Source organism: Ascaphus truei, chromosome 3 (genome assembly GCF_040206685.1).
Source record: "Ascaphus truei isolate aAscTru1 chromosome 3, aAscTru1.hap1, whole genome shotgun sequence".
Taxonomy (NCBI): Eukaryota; Metazoa; Chordata; class Amphibia; order Anura; family Ascaphidae; genus Ascaphus; species Ascaphus truei.
Genome location: NC_134485.1, coordinates 381508575 through 381528345, shown reverse-complemented (window position 1 = coordinate 381528345; position 19771 = coordinate 381508575). Strand labels below are relative to the sequence as shown.

The 19771-nt window shown below is 58.3% G+C and overlaps 1 protein-coding gene across 4 annotated transcripts in view; it reads right to left on the bottom strand.

The window, feature by feature from the left end:
* Positions 1-19771, bottom strand: part of POGLUT3 (protein O-glucosyltransferase 3) — a 35342-nt gene that overhangs the window by 10833 nt on the left and 4738 nt on the right. The window contains exon 1 of one of the 4 annotated variants that reach the window (XM_075592344.1): positions 8222-8475. The exons of 1 other annotated variant lie outside the window; for it this stretch is intronic. Coding sequence is in view for 1 of the 3 variants with exons in the window: in XM_075592342.1 (XP_075448457.1) it covers positions 738-957 (220 nt within the window). In the remaining 2 variants the exon portion in view is untranslated. Of the gene's footprint in view, positions 1-541; positions 566-737; positions 1267-8221; positions 8476-19771 lie in introns of those variants that run through there. 2 more of the 4 variants (XM_075592342.1, XM_075592345.1) reach the window with 2 other exon arrangements.

The following is a 19771-nucleotide window of genomic DNA, read 5'->3' as shown; positions in this document are numbered from 1 at the left end:
CAAACCGGAAAGTGTTGCAAAGATCTTGCACTGGTTTGGAGGTGGCTAAAACCTGCTATAGAAACCACAGGATGCTCTGTATATTTAAGCTCATTACAAATGTCACTAAGTATTGAAGAAAACATTAAAAAAAAAATCTAGTAAGTATTATCTATTACTACAGAACTAGTTTATTTATTTTTAAAACCCACACGTAGGATATTGCTTGAATTGCTACTTTAAAGCAGCAATCTGCACTGTTCGCCATAGAACTACATTGTGGTCCTCTACTAAACTGCTCATCCCACTATCTGCATCCTTGTGCTATTTTCCCTGCAAAAACAAGAATAGGAAATACACATGCCAAACACATAGAAGCCATATCAATAACATCAGCAGCATTAGGTCATTTGGGGAGGGGGGGGGGGGGGCAAGGGGGGTGGAAGCTTTCACACATATATATATATATATATATATATATATATATTTTTTTTACATGCAACAAGAATAAATAATAGTACAGTTCAGTAACCAAATAAACATGTTGTGCCTTTTCCCCTACATTTAGCAACTTTTAGTGCCGTTTTCAGAGCACTGGTTTCCAACCTGTAGCACAGGCCTCTCATGCACAGGAAGGGTTAAGAAGCATGAGGAAGACACTTTCTGGGGGAGGAGTGTCTCTCTCCCCACCCGGATCTGTGTCATGGTATCACACACTGCCCGGCTGCCCGTGCCTGTGTGTGCAGAGCATGGATTACCTGGTGACAGGGTGAGGTTCTGCCCGCTGTGGGTCACAGCCTGGATGTGGAAGTACCTGACAGGCAGCACAGTCTCAGCATGCAGTCCTGGCCCCCAAACCAGGCTCCTCTCTGCACTCACTGGCTCAGCAGCAGCCACACTCAGCCAGAGAGACCAACCGGCTAACAGCAGCAACACGTCCACTCTCACTGAGAGGTGATGGCTGCGTGTCTGCTCCATGTGTCCCTAGCAGAGCAAGCCTTTCTGCTACTGCTTGTATACAGCATACATCCTTCTCCCTGAGGCTACAGCTTGTATACAGCATACATCCTTCTCCCTGGGGCTGCTGCTGCTTGAGTCATTCAAACTTTTTCAGGGGAAGTGGGGCAGGGGATCTGGCTGCTTATGGTTGGTGGGATCTTTGACCAATAGGCATGAGGAGGCTGCACAGACCTCCCTGTGTAATGGGCTTTCCTGCTTCAGCTATAATCAGGAGGGCCAAGTGTGCGACTTCTGGTTATTACATATTAATCAGGGTAAAGCACAGATCTGGCCAGTACATGTCACGTGTGTGTGTGTGTGTGTGTGTGCTGCTGCTGCTGCTGCTGCTGCTGCTGCTGCTGCTGCTGCTGTAAAGTGCTATGTACATGTAGCCTGGAGCTCCCGCAGCTCCTTGAGACCCCCCTCCCCTTGGGCAGCTCGATCGCGGGTGCCGAAAGACCCGACGGCTGCTTCCAAGGGTGGGGGCTGGAGCAGGGAGCAGCGCGGCTTCCCCTGCCTGCGGCCGGTTGCCGGGGACGCGATCGGGCCGTTGCTAAGGCCGCGATCGCGTCTCTGAGGTCCCGGCGGCCGCAGAGCAGGGCGCCGCCATTGAGGACCGTCTCGCGCATGCGCAGTGGACGCGTAGGCGCAGGGAAAGCCCCAGAGCTAGGGATAGCTCGCGCGAGCATAGGGACAGCTCAGGGAGAAGAGAGAAAGCCCGGGAAAGATTGCACACGCGCAGTGGAGGGTAAGGAAAGCCCGCGAACCCCTAGCCTATCAGGGAAGGCTCTGAGCAGGGACTACGAGTCTCATGAGTCTCTGTATGCCCCATGTGACACCAGGGAGCCAATAGGGCTTAGGAAGGCCAGGCAGGCAAAGTGGATACATTGTTTGGGCTTGAGCACGTTTGTCAGTTGGAGCTGGGGAGCTGTGAGGGAAGGAAGGGTGCAGAGAGCATATGCAGCTCCTGCATCGAGTAAGGTCCCCACATCCCAAGTAAGGCCCCAACTCCCCACCAGGTTAGTGGGTAAGTGCTGAGGGACGGCCCAGATAGGGACGCTGCCCTTAGTGCGTGTCTGTGTGCTGTCTTGTCAGGATCACGGCTGGCAGTGCTGTGAGGCCTGACAAGAAGGCATAGTGCTAGTGTGCAGCAAGTTGCTGTACGCGTTCCAGAAGTTTGCAGTGCGTAGCTGTTAGTGTTAGTGTTAGGGTTCCAGGTTGCTGTGTGGAGTGTTGCATGTGACGCTGACTGTACTGAGTGCAGTGTGTGTGCAGCGTGTGTTACTGTCTGCCGGCTGACTGAGAGCTGTGTGTCGGCTGCAGGCGCGTTAGGATAAGTGAGTTAGGAGCTAGTTGTTCAGTGTGTGTATATCACCAGTGCCAGTTGCACGTGGTGAGCTGCCAGAGTCTGGGATCCGACAGAAGTTACAGAGAGAGTTATTCTGCATGCAGGGACTAGGGTAGAGGTATACCCCAGGGCCCAGTTAGTCCCCTATGACACCAGAGGAAGCTGTATGATATAGGGTTGGCCTTAGGACAGGGACTCCTTCACCATATTTAGAGCAGCAAGAGGGATGCTGTCTGACGGCCTCTGACTGTCTGACAGCGTGTTCAGAGACTGTGTTAAAGGAGCATTCCGGCTGGAGATTCCTTTCCTGTGGATGCAGCGTGTGCACCCATTCCTGCAGAGAGCAGCGCAGCACGCCGTGGGATCACTGTGCGGTGCTGCTGAGTTCCAAGGATTTTCCTGACCAGGACTGGTCAGGGAGGTAGTATGAATTAAGTGCACCACCGGGCCCCAACACAGGGAAGCGCTATCCCTCACACTCACACTGGTCTTTATTGTTGGGGACACTCAAGAGACTGCGGGGAATGTGATGATGGACATGTGGGTGGGGGGATGGTATGCATTCAGAGTGATGCACTGTTATTGATATATTGTTTTGATGTTATGCAAAGAGGTGTTATTGGAGTTACAGTTTCTGCTCAGTAAATACTGTTTATTCACACGGTGTGTATTTACTGTATGGTTGTTCTGGTGAGGGCACACTCCCACCCCGTTGGGATCCCTCATCAGTGGAGGCGCTGCACCGAGTGTAAGTACATACCCCAGGTTCCCCGTGGCGGAAGCTCAGCCCTCCTGGTTGCCAAACAGGTACCGCACCACACTGATAGTAGTCAGATACACCTACCCACCCCAATCTCACTTAGGGTGGGGGGGAAAGAGGGCTACATTTGGAGGCGCTGCTGAGATCCAGACCTGGGGTGCTCTGTTCCATTTTTTTTCCCCAAATTGTCCCAGTCCTATTTTTGTCGCCATGTTTGTGAAGTCCGAACACGAGGTCCTTGCCTGGGCTTTGAGGCAGTATATGGAGCCTGGCCAGGTAGTGGTAGTAGGAGGCCTTCCCGCAACTATGCCCGCGGTTGAGGTTCAGTCCTATATGCGTGAAATTCCAGGGTGGCCGCACGCATGTTTCTTAGAAGAAGAACACGATCCCACGGCCCTATGGAAAATGATACTTTTTGTGTCCATCCCCACCGCGGATATATGCCTGGCAGAGGCACCGTCCGCCCTGTGTATGCCCGGGGGCCCGTCTGAGGGGTACCCCCTAGTTTACGCCGACCCAGCCAAATGGCGTCTCCCGCCAACGCAGGAGAACGCACGTGCTGCTGGCTGCAAGCCTGCACTAAATTTTATTGAAGAAAACTGTCCGGGATTGGCGGGAAAACCAGAAGGCTACCCCCCTATCTATACAGAGAGCCCTAGTGTAATTGCAGAGACTGTGATTAAAATGGAGTCTCTCTCTAGCAGTGAGTCACACCTAAGATGGCGGCTCCCGCCAAGTCGGGAGAGCACCAGGACTGTGCAAGAAATTGTTGCAGAGTATTGTCCGGGTTGGGCGCGAAACCCTGAACCCCGCCCCTGCACTGTGAGTGACTCAGCACAGAGCCAGAACCACTCCCTTGTAGAAAGTGCCCCTCCTTCAGATTCCACCAGGGGGAGCAAGCACTGTGACTTTCAACCAAACGTGGATGAGACAGACTGTTCTAGGGAGGAGGAGCCTGACCTCTATATCACTCTGAGTTGTGCTGAAGTTAAGTCTGTCTTCAGGGAGAAATTACTTAGGGATTCCCGCTACCAACAACAGGTTGTGGAGGGCCCGTGTGCCCGAGTGAACATTTCAGATCCGGTTCCTGAGCGGGACGAGGTTGAAGTCCCATCGGTGGCGATGCGCCTACCGGCGAACCACCCCAGCGATTATACAGAGGAATCACAGGGTAAGGTGTATATACCCCCACCTTCTTCTAGTGAATCCAGCGACCAGTCACTTGTGGCGATGCGCCTGCCGGCGGACCACTTTAGTGACAGCAATGAACACCCTATCTTGGCGGATGCAGAGCCTGCTGTGGGCCCGTGTGCCCTAGAGGAGGTGTATCACGATGTTGCGGACCCTGCTGTGGGCCCGTGCGCCCTACAATGGTCAGTCCGACCTACTACCGAGGTACCATCGGTCCTAGAATGGGGACCAGTAAGAAACGACGATGAGGGTGAGTCGACTGCCCCAGGGGTGTCGGGGGTGAGCCTCCAGGTGACCGCGGAGCACGATGGCTCCTTAAGTCTGGTCACCCGGGCGAAGGGCTCCCCTCTGCATCGCGTCCTGGCGGAGGTGTCCTCCTTGGGAGAATCCATCCCAAGCCAGTGGAGTGGTAAGGAACTCCCTAACTCCCCACAATCTCCGATGGAGCTGGCCGTGAAGAAGGTCAGGGTTGCGGCTTCTGAACAGAGTATGAGCCCGTGCGCTCCGACACAAGTGGTCCCAGGACTGGGATCCAACGCTCCCGAGTTTTCAGCGCGTAAGTGGACTGCCCCAGAAGTACCGGGGGCAGGTCCCAAGACGGCCGAGGTGGGAACTGACAGCATCCCCAAGGACCTGTTGGCCACCGTGAATCACCGCAGTGGTCGGGTGTATACTCTTTACCCCCGGTCAGGTGAAACAGAGACATTGTCCAGGGCTCGCTTTTCAGTGGAAGCCTCGCAAGTCAGTAGGGACAAGGACTGTGTAAAGGAAGATCCAGGGAGACTGGCCTCCTTTAAGCCCAAAAAGGAGTGTGCCATTCGCCAAGTCGTGGACCGCGGGAAAGGTCCTGGCCTCCTGGTCTGCCGCATCCCTGCCGCGGATGACCGGGTAAGGGTCTGCTTCAGAGACACTGTGCTACTCCTTCCACCAGTGGGAGGAAGTAGCGAAGAGCCAGTAACTGTCGCTTTAGAGTGTGCTCTCCAAGAAATTTTTCTAGGGGAGGCTCACGGACGCAAAAGTGAGGTACCCCCACATGATCAGTTAGGGGCACCCCACAAATGGTCTCAGCTAGTCTCGGGTATAGTTTGGTGTGAAGTGCAATGTAACCTGAAGGGTAAATTCGACACGTGTTGTATGTTCTGTGCCATGCATTTTAATTGTATAAACCTTATGTCAGGGTATGGCGTTCTCCAAGCGAGGACGTTGGATTTTCCACCAGGGGGAGAGTGTAGCCTGGAGCTCCCGCAGCTCCTTGAGACCCCCCTCCCCTTGGGCAGCTCGATCGCGGGTGCCGAAAGACCCGACGGCTGCTTCCAAGGGTGGGGGCTGGAGCAGGGAGCAGCGCGGCTTCCCCTGCCTGCGGCCGGTTGCCGGGGACGCGATCGGGCCGTTGCTAAGGCCGCGATCGCGTCTCTAAGGTCCCGGCGGCCGCAGAGCAGGGCGCCGCCATTGAGGACCGTCTCGCGCATGCGCAGTGGACGCGTAGGCGCAGGGAAAGCCCCAGAGCTAGGGATAGCTCGCGCGAGCATAGGGACAGCTCAGGGAGAAGAGAGAAAGCCCGGGAAAGATTGCACACGCGCAGTGGAGGGTAAGGAAAGCCCGCGAACCCCTAGCCTATCAGGGAAGGCTCTGAGCAGGGACTACGAGTCTCATGAGTCTCTGTATGCCCCATGTGACACCAGGGAGCCAATAGGGCTTAGGAAGGCCAGGCAGGCAAAGTGGATACATTGTTTGGGCTTGAGCACGTTTGTCAGTTGGAGCTGGGGAGCTGTGAGGGAAGGAAGGGTGCAGAGAGCATATGCAGCTCCTGCATCGAGTAAGGTCCCCACATCCCAAGTAAGGCCCCAACTCCCCACCAGGTTAGTGGGTAAGTGCTGAGGGACGGCCCAGATAGGGACGCTGCCCTTAGTGCGTGTCTGTGTGCTGTCTTGTCAGGATCACGGCTGGCAGTGCTGTGAGGCCTGACAAGAAGGCATAGTGCTAGTGTGCAGCAAGTTGCTGTACGCGTTCCAGAAGTTTGCAGTGCGTAGCTGTTAGTGTTAGTGTTAGGGTTCCAGGTTGCTGTGTGGAGTGTTGCATGTGACGCTGACTGTACTGAGTGCAGTGTGTGTGCAGCGTGTGTTACTGTCTGCCGGCTGACTGAGAGCTGTGTGTCGGCTGCAGGCGCGTTAGGATAAGTGAGTTAGGAGCTAGTTGTTCAATGTGTGTATATCACCAGTGCCAGTTGCACGTGGTGAGCTGCCAGAGTCTGGGATCCGACAGAAGTTACAGAGAGAGTTATTCTGCATGCAGGGACTAGGGTAGAGGTATACCCCAGGGCCCAGTTAGTCCCCTATGACACCAGAGGAAGCTGTATGATATAGGGTTGGCCTTAGGACAGGGACTCCTTCACCATATTTAGAGCAGCAAGAGGGATGCTGTCTGACGGCCTCTGACTGTCTGACAGCGTGTTCAGAGACTGTGTTAAAGGAGCATTCCGGCTGGAGATTCCTTTCCTGTGGATGCAGCGTGTGCACCCATTCCTGCAGAGAGCAGCGCAGCACGCCGTGGGATCACTGTGCGGTGCTGCTGAGTTCCAAGGATTTTCCTGACCAGGACTGGTCAGGGAGGTAGTATGAATTAAGTGCACCACCGGGCCCCAACACAGGGAAGCGCTATCCCTCACACTCACACTGGTCTTTATTGTTGGGGACACTCAAGAGACTGCGGGGAATGTGATGATGGACATGTGGGTGGGGGGATGGTATGCATTCAGAGTGATGCACTGTTATTGATATATTGTTTTGATGTTATGCAAAGAGGTGTTATTGGAGTTACAGTTTCTGCTCAGTAAATACTGTTTATTCACACGGTGTGTATTTACTGTATGGTTGTTCTGGTGAGGGCACACTCCCACCCCGTTGGGATCCCTCATCAGTGGAGGCGCTGCACCGAGTGTAAGTACATACCCCAGGTTCCCCGTGGCGGAAGCTCAGCCCTCCTGGTTGCCAAACAGGTACCGCACCACACTGATAGTAGTCAGATACACCTACCCACCCCAATCTCACTTAGGGTGGGGGGGAAAGAGGGCTACATACACATGGATGTTGCTAAATAAATAAAGATATACATGGAATGAGTTTGGTTAAATGTAGTCACTGTAAAAACATATATATGTACATATTATTAAAAAAAACCTGTGGGTCTACATCACACCTCCCTCTGCTTTTATGTGCCTTGCTGTCTGCACCTAAAGATACAATATGCAGGAACACTTTTCTGGGTAGTGGTTCTGTAACATACATACCGGTACTGTACAATCTGGGCTGCCCCGACGAGGGGAGAGCCCGCTGGCCGGTGCTGGAAGTTGGACCCGGCTGGAGGTCGGGCCCAATAACCACGTCTGTTGGCTGCTGGGACCCAGCTCTCCTCTGCTACGGCCGGCGTTCACTTCAAGCACCACCCCCGCGCAGGCACCGAAACCCCAAATTTCGCATCCACCAGGCACTGGAGGCCTCCCCCCAGGGAGAAAGTGTGTGTGTGAGCGCATGCTCTGTGGAGGCCAGCGTCTGTAGGAATGTAAGGCGGGGGGGTTGAGTGTGAGGGGTTCATGTGTATGATGGGGTTAATGATTGGGTCAGGGGGGGTTGAGTGTGTGCATGTTAATGAGTGGGGGGGGGGGGTTGTTAATGAGTGTTTGTGGTGGGTGGGGGTTAAGGACTGATGGGGGTTAAGGTGTAAGAGATGTGTGCAGAGGTATGCAATGGAGACTGTTTTTAAGGTGAAATTAAAACAAGGCTTTATTGCCTGTTCCTTTAAACAATACAGTAGACAAAAATATACATAAAACAATAAACAACTATCCCTGTGTAAGAGCTAACTTACTTCCCCAGTCCCTCTATGCAAGGCTGGGGGGGGGGGGGGGAGTTCCTTACCCACTTCTCACCCCAAAGTCTCAGCGGTACCTTAAAGCAGGTGGCCCTTCAGGTCATTGGTGTCCGGGTAGGTGTCTGCTTGAGGGTCCAGTCATAGAGGTCTGGTCCCCCTTTTGTCTTGCTCTCATAACACAGCCCTCCTTTTCCTTATGTCAGCTCCCTTGTGAGCTAAGGAATCTCCTTCCTGTTTCTCAAATCAGGCTTTTTCTAAAAGTCCTAATCAACCAGATGGAGTCTGGTTGATTGCCTGTGTCCAATTAACCAGCACACTGCTGGATTTAGAGGCAGTCTCCCTCAAACCGTGATAAGTCCCTGTTACAAAGGAGTGGAATGGAAAAAAGGCTAGAATTAAAAAGGATATAATTACTGGTCAACACCATCGAAGTGTATGTATTACTGGTACCACAGACAGCCTAGTGCTTATTGGGTAGACCTTGAGGAAATAGCTATAGGTAATAACCAAATCTCAGAACTACTCTTTGAAAAACCAGATGAGACATGTCTCTGGCAGCAGCACTGCCTTGCTAGACCTGCCATTACATATTGGCATACAATTTAGAAACAATACACTGGATAGAGTTACCCCTCTGGTACTGTATACTGACTAATAGATGTTATCAGTGAAAATTGTATATCTAAAAGATGTACAGTATTTGTAAATGATGGTTTCAAGTCTATGGAACAATTGAACGAGTGTATAAGAGAGAGAGAGAGTTCGCTTCTATCAGTATTTTCAAATTCACCCTATGACTAAAATCTGGGAATAAGATTGCCTTCCTATCAGGAACACAATCTCTGGAAAATAGTATATTTTATACATTTAGTATAAAGCAGTTAATATTTCGACATACGTGGATATTAATTTACTCCATGGGGATAACACCAACTCCTACTGTCTCCAACAGCAAGCTGACTTTAGAAAATATATAGAATTTGAAGACTGGCAAGACATCTGGACAGATATAAATAGAATTTCCATATCCACCAAATAATCCAATTTACGTATACATTTTCTTAATCGTATATATAAATCTCCAGCATCATTATCCAAGATTTATCCTGGTACTCCAGATCTATGCTGGAAATTGTGGTTCCAAGGTGGCTTTCTTCCATTTGTGGTGGTCTTGTCCAAGAGTCAACAGTTTCTGGAAACACATAATACACAACACAACACAGAAATACTAAATATTACCCAATTAGAGATCCCTATGGAGCTTGAATGCAAATTATTGGAGTGGTGGCCAGAAGATAGGACGTCTAACACGTCTGAAAAAATTATTAACCACGTTTCTTGCGGCAACAATTTTAATGGTGAAAGGGTGAAAATCCACCTGTTTCACACAATAATTGGCGAGCAAGGTTGTGGGATATCTGAATAATGGAAAAAGTAACCTATGCATATAAAAATAAATATGTTAAAATATGGGAAGCCTTGTTACGGTACATGTAAATGGGACTGTGTGCTACCTCAGAGTGCTCCGGTTCCCCTGTACCTGGCATAATGTTCTTAAAAGTTTTCACTTGTTTTAACCTATTTGTTGTATTTTCTGTGCCGCCATTTTAGGAAAATGTTTATAATGTACTGGGATAAAACCATGAGATATCCTTCATGACAGCCTCGCAGTGGGGTCAGGAAGAGTCCCAAACAGTGGATAAGGTTTTAACTTCAGTGGTTTATTTTTCCACAGGTCTCTGACACTGAAGACAGAAACAGACATCTGACAACCCTGACCGAATCGTTCAGACAGAAGGGATACAAACCAAAGACCATTGCCAAAACTATTACATCTGCACTAAAAGCCCCACGAGAACACCTGCTACAATACAGACAGAAAGAACCTACCACACGCATACCACAAGTGGCCACATACAACCCTGCTCTAGAGGGTATACGAAAAAATAATCCAAGATGTGCAATCCATGCTGGCAGAGGATGTGACATTAAAAGAAATGTTTCCCAAACCTCCCATTCTTGCGTTCCGGCAACCACCAAACCTCAACAGAAAACTTCACAACGAATTTAAAGACACTGATAATGGCACAAAACCGTGCAACAACAAACGCTGCAAACTCTGCAAACATATATGCCAAGATCCCACAGCCAGTCACAACCATGGAACACTCAATGTTAAAGGATCATACTGCTGCACATCCAGGAATGTGGTGTATATGATTCAGTGCAACAAATGTGATCAAGGTTGCTACATTGGGGAAACCAGCCAAAAAACTACAAGGCAGAATGAATATGCACAGACACTCCACCATGAAGAAGGAAGATACTGCTCACCAGTGGGACATAATTTCTCAGAACCAGACCATTCCATAAATGATTTAAAAACCAAAAATCCTCAATGGAATGTTTAAACGCACCCAAGAATGGAAAACATTTGAACTCAGAATGATAAGACTCTTTGACACCAAAACCAAAGGACTTAATGCGGATATGGGGTTTCTCACACACTATCAAAATTGTTTGTAATTATCGTGCCTGCCTCTATTCTTATCCAAACTTTCTCCCCCCCCCTCCCCACCTTTTCTTGTCACCCTCCCCTGGCTTCAAACACTTTTAACACCCTACCTTATCTACAGTACATATCTGTTTTTTTTGTTCTGCACTGTTTTAGCCACAGATTCCTTTGTATATCAGTATTGCTAACCTGAAGAACTCTCGAAAGCTTGTCCTATGACATACATTTTTAGTCCAAATAAAAAAGGTATCACCTAATACTGAAAAACATACATACATATATATATATATATAATATATATATATATATATATATATATATATATATATATATTAGCTGATATACCTGGCGTTGCCCGGGCGTGGAAGGGCAGGGGGCATGGAGTAGAAGGGCGGGGGGGGGGAGGGGCAAAGGTGCGTGGAAGGGCGGGGAGGGCAAAGGGCAGGGAGGGGCGGGGGGGCAAAGTGCAGGGAGGGGCGGGGGGGCAAAGGGCAGGGAGGGGCGGGGGGCAAAGGGCAGGGAGGGGTGGGGGGGCAAAGGGCAGGGAGGGGTGGGGGGCAAAGGGCAGGGAGGGGTGGGGGGCAAAGGGCAGGGAGGGGTGGGGGGGCAAAGGGCAGGGAGGGGTGGGGGGGCAAAGGGCAGGGAGGGGTGGGGGGGCAAAGGGCAGGGAGGGGTGGGGGGGAAAAGGGCAGGGAGGGGTGGGGGGGCAAAGGGCAGGGTGGGGCGGCGGGGCAAAGGGCAGGGAGGGGCGGGGGGGCAAAGGGCAGGGAGGGGCGGGGGGGCAAAGGGCAGGGGGGGCAAAGGGCAGGGAGGGGCGGGGGGGCAAAGGGCAGGGAGGGGCGGGGGGGCAAAGGGCAGGGAGGGGCGGGGGGGCAAAGGGCAGGGAGAGGCGGGGGGGCAAAGGGCAGGGAGGCAAAGGGCAGGGAGGGGCGGGGGGGCAAAGGGCAGGGAGGGGTGGGGGGGGCAAAGGGCAGGGAGGGGTGGGGGGGGGCAAAGGGCAGGGAGGGGTGGGGGGGGGCAAAGGGCAGGGAGGGGTGGGGGGGCAAAGGGCAGGGAGGGGTGGGGGGGCAAAGGGAAGGGAGGGGTGGGGGGGCAAAGGGAAGGGAGGGGTGGGGGGGCAAAGGGAAGGGAGGGGTGGGGGGGCAAAGGGCAGGGAGGGGTGGGGGGGCAAAGGGCAGGGAGGGGTGGGGGGGCAAAGGGCAGGGAGGGGTGGGGGGGCAAAGGGCAGGGAGGGGCGGGGGGGGCAAAGGGCAGGGAGGGGCGGGGGGGGCAAAGGGCAGGGAGGGGCGGGGGGGGCAAAGGGCAGGGAGGGGCGGGGGGGCAAAGGGCAGGGAGGGGCGGGGGGGGCAAAGGGCAGGGAAGGGCGGCAAAGGGCAGGGAGGGGGTGGCAAAGGGCAGGGAGGGGGGGGCAAAGGGCAGGGAGGGGGGGGGCAAAGGGCAGGGAGGGGGGGGGCAAAGGGCAGGGAGGGGGGGGGCAAAGGGCAGGGAGGGGGGGGCAAAGGGCAGGGAGGGGGGGGGCAAAGGGCAGGGAAGGACGGGGGGGGGGCAAAGGGCAGGGAAGGGCGGGGGGGCAAAGGGCAGGGAAGGGCGGGGGGGCAAAGGGCAGGGAAGGGCGGGGGGGCAAAGGGCAGGGAAGGGCGGGGGGGTGAAGGGTGGGGGGGCAAAGGGTGGGGGGGGTGAAGGGCGGGGGGGCGAAGGGCGGGAGGGGTGAAGGGCGGGGGGGGCGAAGGGCAGGGGGAAGGGCGAAGGGCGGGGGGGGCGAAGGGCGGGGGGGGCGAAGGGCGGGGGGGCGAAGGGCGGGGGGGGCGAAGGGCGGGGGGGGCGAAGGGCGGGGGGGCGAAGGGCGGGGGGGGCGAAGGGCGGGGGGGGCGAAGGGCGGGGGGGGCGAAGGGCGGGGGGGGCGAAGGGCGGGGGGGGGGCAAAGGGCAGGGAGGGGCGGGGGGGGGAAAGGGCGGGGGGGGGCAAAGGGCAGGGAGGGGCGGGGGGGGCAAAGGGCAGGGAGGGGCGGGGGGGGGGGAAAGGGCGGGGGGGGCAAAGGGCAGGGAGGGGCGGGGGGGGCAAAGGGCAGGGAGGGGCGGGCAAAGGGCAGGGAGGGGCGGGGGGCAAAGGGCAGGGAGGGGCGGGGGGCAAAGGGCAGGGAGGGGCGGGGGGGCAAAGGGCAGGGAGGGGCGAAGGGGGAAAGGGCAGGGAGGGGCGGGGGGGGCAGGGGGCAAAGGGCAGGGAGGGGCAGGGGGGCAAAGGGCAGGGAGGGGTGGGGGGCAAAGGGCAGGGAGGGGTGGGGGGCAAAGGGCAGGGAGGGGTGGGGGGCAAAGGGCAGGGAGGGGTGGGGGGCAAAGGGCAGGGAGGGGCGTGGGGGCAAAGGGCAGGGAGGGGCGTGGGGGCAAAGGGCAGGGAGGGGTGGGGGGCAAAGGGCAGGGAGGGGTGGGGGGCAAAGGGCAGGGAAGGGCGGGGGGGCAAAGGGCAGGGAAGGGCGGGGGGGTGAAGGGTGGGGGGGCAAAGGGTGGGGGGGGTGAAGGGCGGGAGGGGTGAAGGGCGGGGGGGGCGAAGGGCAGGGGGAAGGGCGAAGGGCGGGGGGGGCGAAGGGCGGGGGGGGCGAAGGGCGGGGGGGGCGAAGGGCGGGGGGGGCGAAGGGCGGGGGGGGCGAAGGGCGGGGGGGGGCAAAGGGCAGGGAGGGGCGGGGGGGGGAAAGGGCGGGGGGGGGCAAAGGGCAGGGAGGGGCGGGGGGGGCAAAGGGCAGGGAGGGGCGGGGGGGGGGGAAAGGGCGGGGGGGGCAAAGGGCAGGGAGGGGCGGGGGGGGCAAAGGGCAGGGAGGGGCGGGCAAAGGGCAGGGAGGGGCGGGGGGCAAAGGGCAGGGAGGGGCGGGGGGCAAAGGGCAGGGAGGGGCGGGGGGGCAAAGGGCAGGGAGGGGCGAAGGGGGAAAGGGCAGGGAGGGGCGGGGGGGGCAGGGGGCAAAGGGCAGGGAGGGGCAGGGGGGCAAAGGGCAGGGAGGGGCAGGGGGGCAAAGGGCAGGGAGGGGTGGGGGGCAAAGGGCAGGGAGGGGCGTGGGGGCAAAGGGCAGGGAGGGGCGTGGGGGCAAAGGGCAGGGAGGGGTGGGGGGCAAAGGGCAGGGAGGGGTGGGGGGCAAAGGGCAGGGAGGGGCGGGGGGGGCAAAGGGCAGGGAGGGGCGGGGGGGGCAAAGGGCAGGGAGGGGCGGGGGGGGCAAAGGGCAGGGAGGGGTGGGGGGGGCAAAGGGCAGGGAGGGGTGGGGGGGGCAAAGGGCAGGGAGGGGTGGGGGGGGCAAAGGGCAGGGAGGGGTGGGCAAAGGGCAGGGAGGGGTGGGGGGGGCAAAGGGCAGGGAGGGGTGGGGGGGGGCAAAGGGCAGGGAGGGGTGGGGGGGTCAAAGGGCAGGGAGGGGTGGGGGGGCAAAGGACAGGGAGGGGTGGGGGGGCAAAGGGCAGGGAGGGGCGGGGGGCAAAGGGCAGGGAGGGGCGGGGGGCAAAGGGCAGGGAGGGGCGGGGGGGGGCAAAGGGCAGGGAGGGGCAGGGGGGGGGGCAAAGGGCAGGGAGGGGCGGCAAAGGGCAGGGATGGGGGGGGGGCAAAGGGCAGGGAGGGGGGGGGCAAAGGGCAGGGAGGGGGTGGGCAAAGGGCAGGGAGGGGGTGGGCAAAGGGCAGGGAGGGGCGGGGGGGCAAAGGGCAGGGAGGGGCGGGGGGGCAAAGGGCAGGGAGGGGCGGGGGGGCAAAGGGCAGGGAGGGGCGGGGGGCAAAGGGCAGGGAGGGGCGGGGGGCAAAGGGCAGGGAGGAACGGGGGGCAAAGGGCAGGGAGGGGCGGGGGGCAAAGGGCAGGGAGGGGCGGGGGGCAAAGGGCAGGGAGGGGCGGGGGGGCAAAGGGCAGGGAGGGGCGGGGGGGCAAAGGGCAGGGAAGGGAGGGGGTGGCAAAGGGCAGGGAAGGGCGGGGGGGGGCAAAGGGCAGGGAAGGGCGGGGGGGCAAAGGGCAGGGAAGGGCGGGGGGGCAAAGGGCAGGGAAGGGCGGGGGGCAAAGGGCAGGGAAGGGCGGGGGGGCAAAAGGCAGGGAAGGGCGGGGGGGTGAAGGGTGGGGGGGCAAATGGTGGGGGGGGCGAAGGGCGGGGGGCGAAGGGCGGGGGGCGAAGGGCGGGGGGGCGAAGGGCGGGAGGGGTGAAGGGCGGGGGGGGCGAAGGGCAGGGGGAAGGGCGAAGGGCGGGGGGGGCGAAGGGCGGGGGGGCAAAGGGCGGGGGGGCGAAGGGCGGGGGCAAAGGGCAGGGAGGGGCGGGGGGGGCAAAGGGCAGGGAGGGGCGGGGGGGCAAAGGGCAGGGAGGGGCAGGGGGGCAAAGGGCAGGGAGGGGCGGGGGGGCAAAGGGCAGGGAGGGGCGGGGGGCAAAGGGCAGGGAGGGGCGGGGGGGCAAAGGGCAGGGAGGGGCGAAGGGGGAAAGGGCAGGGAGGGGCGGGGGGGGCAAGGGGCAGGGGGCAAAGGGCAGGGAGGGGCAGGGGGGAAAGGGCAGGGAGGGGTGAGGGGCAAAGGGCAGGGAGGGGCGGGGGGGCAAAGGGCAGGGAGGGGTGGGGGGCAAAGGGCAGGGAGGGGTGGGGGGCAAAGGGCAGGGAGGGGCGGGGGGGCAAAGGGCAGGGAGGGGCGGGGGGGCAAAGGGCAGGGAGGGGCGGGGGGGCAAAGGGCAGGGAGGGGCGGGGGGGCAAAGGGCAGGGAGGGGCAGGGGGGCAAAGGGCAGGGAGGGGCAAGGGGGCAAAGGGCAGGGAGGGGCAGGGAGGGGCAGGGGGGGCAAAGGGCAGGGAGGGGCGGGGGGGGCAAAGGGCAGGGAGGGGCTGGGGGGCCAAAGGGCAGGGAGGGGCGGGGGGGCCAAAGGGCAGGGAGGGGCGGGGGGGCCAGAGGGCAGGGAGGGTCGGGGGGGGCCAGAGGGCAGGGAGGGTCGGGGGGGCCAAAGGGCAGGGAGGGGCGGGGGGGCCAAAGGGCAGGGAGGGGCGGGGGGGGCCAAAGGGCAGGGAGGGGCAGGGGGGGCCAAAGGGCAGGGAGGGGCGGGCGGGGGCCAGAAGGCAGAGAGGGGCGGGGGGGCCAAAGGGCAGGGAGGGGTGGGGGGGGGGCAAAGGGCAGGGAGGGGTGGGGGGGCCAAAGGGCAGGGAGGGGTGGGGGGGGCCAAAGGGCAGGGAGGGGCAGGGGGGGCCAAAGTGCAGGGAGGGGCGGGGGGGGGGGGTCAAAGGGCAGGGAGGGACGGGGGGGGCTAAGGGCAGGGAGGGGTGGGGGGGCTAAGGGCAGGGAGGGGCAGGGGGGCTAAGGGCAGGGATGGGCGGGGGGGCTAAGGGCAGGGAGGGGCGGGGGGGCTAAGGGCAGGGAGGGCAGGGGGGCAAGAGGGCAGGGGGGCAAGAGGGCAGGGAGGGAGCAGGGCAAAGGGCAGGAGGGGTAAAGGGGTAAAGGGCAGGGGGGGCAAAGGGCAGGGGGGGCAAAGGGCAGGGGGGCAAAGGGCAGGGGGGGCAAGAGGGCAGGGGGGGCAAGAGGGCAGGGGGGGCAAGAGGGCAGGGGGGGCAAGAGGGCAGGGAGGGAGAGGGGCAAAGGGCAGGGGGGGCAAGAGGGCAAGGGGGGCAAGAGGGCAGGGAGGGAGGGGGGCAAGAGGGCAGGGAGGGAGGGGGGCAGGGGGCAATAGGCCAAAGGGCAGGGGGGCAAAGGGCAGGGTGTCAATGGGCAGAGGGGCAAAGGGCAGGGGGGCAAAGGGGAAAGGGGCAGGGGGAGGGAGGGCAAAGGGGAAAAGGGCAGGGGCAAAGGGCAGGGGGGGAGGGGAGGGCAGGGGTCAAAGGGCAGGGGGAGGGAGGCCAAGGGGGGGCAAAGGGCAGGGGGGGCAAAGGGCAGGGGGGGCAAAGGGCAGGGGGGGCAAAGGGCAGGGGGAGGGAGGGCAGGGGGGGCAAAGGGCAGGGGGAGGGAGGGCAGGGGGGCAAAGGGTAGGGGGGGGCAAAGGGCAGGGAGGGCAAAGGGCAGGGAGGGCAGGGGGGCAAAGGGCAGGGAGGGCAGGGGGGCAAAGGGCAGGGGGAGGGAGGGCAGGGAGGGCAGGGGGAGGGAGGGCAGGGGGGGCAAAGGGCAGGGGTGACAAAGGGCAGGGGGGGCAAAGGGCAGGGGGGGCAAAGGGCAGGGTGAGTTTTGGACGCGTTAAATAACCCATTCCCCTGCGTTTCCTCACCTTGCACACGGCCGCGCTCCTGTTCCTATGGGTACCGGTCGCCCTCCTCCTCCACCTCGGGCTCCTCCGCGGAGAGGCTGAGACGCTCCGGTGAGGAGGTGCTTTGCCTCTCGCGGGGAGAGGCGGAGACAGCCGGAGGAGAGGCAGAGACAGCCGGAGGAGAGGCCTCTGGGACGGGGAGCGCCGGGTGAGGGGAGAGCCGCGTGCTCTGTGTGTGTGTGTGGGGGAGCACCGGGGGAGCACTGGGGGGGGGGGAGAGCCGCTCAGTGCTCTGTGTGTGTGTGTGTGTGGGGGGGGGAGCGCCGCTCAGTGCTCTGTGTGTGTGGGTGGGGGGGGTGAGCCAGGGGGGGGTGCTGGGTGAGGGGAGAGCCGCTCAGTGCTCTGTGTGTGTGGGTGGGTGGGGGGGGGGGATCGCCGGGTGAGAGCCGCTCTGTGTGTGTGGGTGGGGGGGGGGTGAGAGTCCCCCGCTGTGTCCCGGGCGCTCGCTCCGCTCCCCCGCTGACTGTAGCGGCGCCGGGTTGGGGGGGGTGAGAGTCCCCCGCTGTGTCCCGGGCGCTCGCTACGCTCCCCCGCTGACTGTAGCGGCGCTGGGGGGGGGGGGGGAAGGGGAGGAAAAAGCGCGGGTCCAGATGGGACACAGGAGATGCAGACAGGCATACAGTGCTTTCACAAATATATAATAAAGATATATATATATATAGACTATACGATACCGGTTGCAACACGACATCAAGGGACAGCACGCAGGTAAGTAAATCATACATTTCTATATTTGATAGAAGACACAAAAACCGACGTTTCGGTCCCCCAGTGGGGGGGACCTTTCTTGATGTCGTGTTGCAACCGGTATCGTATGGTCTGTTATTGCTTTATGGGATAAGCACCAAAACTTATTTACTTGCAAATGGTGTGCCGGCTGTGCATTGGATTATATATTTTATATATATATATATGGAAAACACAAAAGTATACCGCATCAACACAGTACGTCACTGTTGCCCAGAAACTGTCTTAATTTATGATATAATAACAATGGACAGTGGTGCTAAAGGATAATGGATATGTACTACAACAAGAGAAAGCATCCTTATGAAGAAGCACACGGGCATACCAAGAAAGTAATAACAATACAAATGTATTACTGTGGGTTAATAACAAGGGGAGAAAATTAAAAGAGGCGGGGGACTCGCATCTACCAAACATGTATTCCTGGAGGCAAAGGTACATAAATGAGGCAAATTAAACACCAAGAGTAATCAACAACACAGGCAGCTCTAAATCAAGCATGCGTACATATCATTGCACAAACTGCAGATTTGTGCACATACCATAAGGAGATAGCTGTTGCTGAAATTAGTAACTGCAAAAAATGGAGGCAATAATTGCCCAAGTATTAAAGATGTAAATACATCACTGTAACAGGGGACTTATCCCTGTTCAGTAATGTGCCTTTAATCTAGCAGTGTGGTAGTTAATTACTAAACACCACCTGCCTGATTAGATTGTTTACAAAAAGCCTGCCTTTGAGACAGGAAGTGACTCCTTAGCTTTGACTGAGAGCTGACCTTTGGAGACACCACGTCTTGAGCTCTGCCAGCCACATAGCAGAGCTGATTGCAAGCCACCAAATAAGACTTCTAAACCTGGATGCTGATATTTTCTGTGCACGCACGGGTGCGGTTCCAGGAGAGCAGAGAAGCTTACTCTACAGAAGCTAACAGATAAGACTTTCATTATTAAGAGACTACTTATAGCTGCTTATTTTCATGCTATATGTTTTGGGGCTGCGAGACATGCTTGACTTAGGGAGTTGTGAATTAATTGCATGGTATTTTCACTAGAGATACTCCCAAGTGAATAGAAGTTTTGTTCCCTCCTGTGTTTGGATGATTTCCTGATGAAAAGGAAAAGGCACAATAAAGCCTATTATAATTTCACCTTATAAAGTCTCCAATTGTGTACCTCTGTGAACGTCCGTCTACAATCACCATTTAAAGCGTAGGTGTAAAAGGCCTGAAGGAGAATAACCAAAGCCTCCTGTCATGGAAAGATGTAGGGGTCCCACTCCACAGACTCCCACTCCTAACTATGTTGGATAATTCCATCACAGGACCCAATACAAGAACTACACACACTGGTATAGATAACAGTTTACTGCATGCAAACGGCCGTAACTCCACAGTGTCCTCCAACTCAGTGTCCACACCCTGATAGAATGTTCCCCAAAGTACTGAGGTGCCCCATGGCATCCAACCACCCTTGTGTCCACAAGAGCCAACCCACTCAATGTGTGCGACAGCGCTGCCCACAACCAAAGTGATATTGTTGGTGCACTTGGGGATGTGTTGATACCTGCCGGGTGCTCCAGCACCCGGTAGCGCCGACTGAAGACAGGGGTCCGTCCTGTCTCATGCCGTTGCCGTCAGCAATGGCATCCGCCTCCACGTGGGGTGGTATCCAGCTGTAGGGTCCCACCTTAACAGTCTCTCTATACGTTGGTGGTATGGTCCCAGACCACAGGCCGAATCTGCTGCGCGGCGTCCTTTGCTGTGTCCCTGACACTTATGACATAATGGGGCAGTGTCCCTGTCTAAGGGCCTGTCCCTGTAGCAACCACAAACTTTACAGGGAAGTCGGGGCCTAGCTGGGGCCTATGGCCTAGTGCAGGGGCCACGGACACCCTGGACACACACCCTACCCTCTCCTTGTCCCAGCTCCGACTGGCGTAGTCATAGGCGCACCAAATGTATCAATTCCTAAGGTAGGGGAATCCTGGCAGCCCTATTGGCTGGTACGCACCATGTGTCTCTGTCCCCGATGCTCATGGGACATGTAGTCCCTGCGTGGAGCCTTCCCCTATTGGCCGCCACTCCTATACTCTATTGCGCATGTCCTCTATCGGCAGCCGCAGCCACTGTAGCACTGCGCATGCGTGGGTG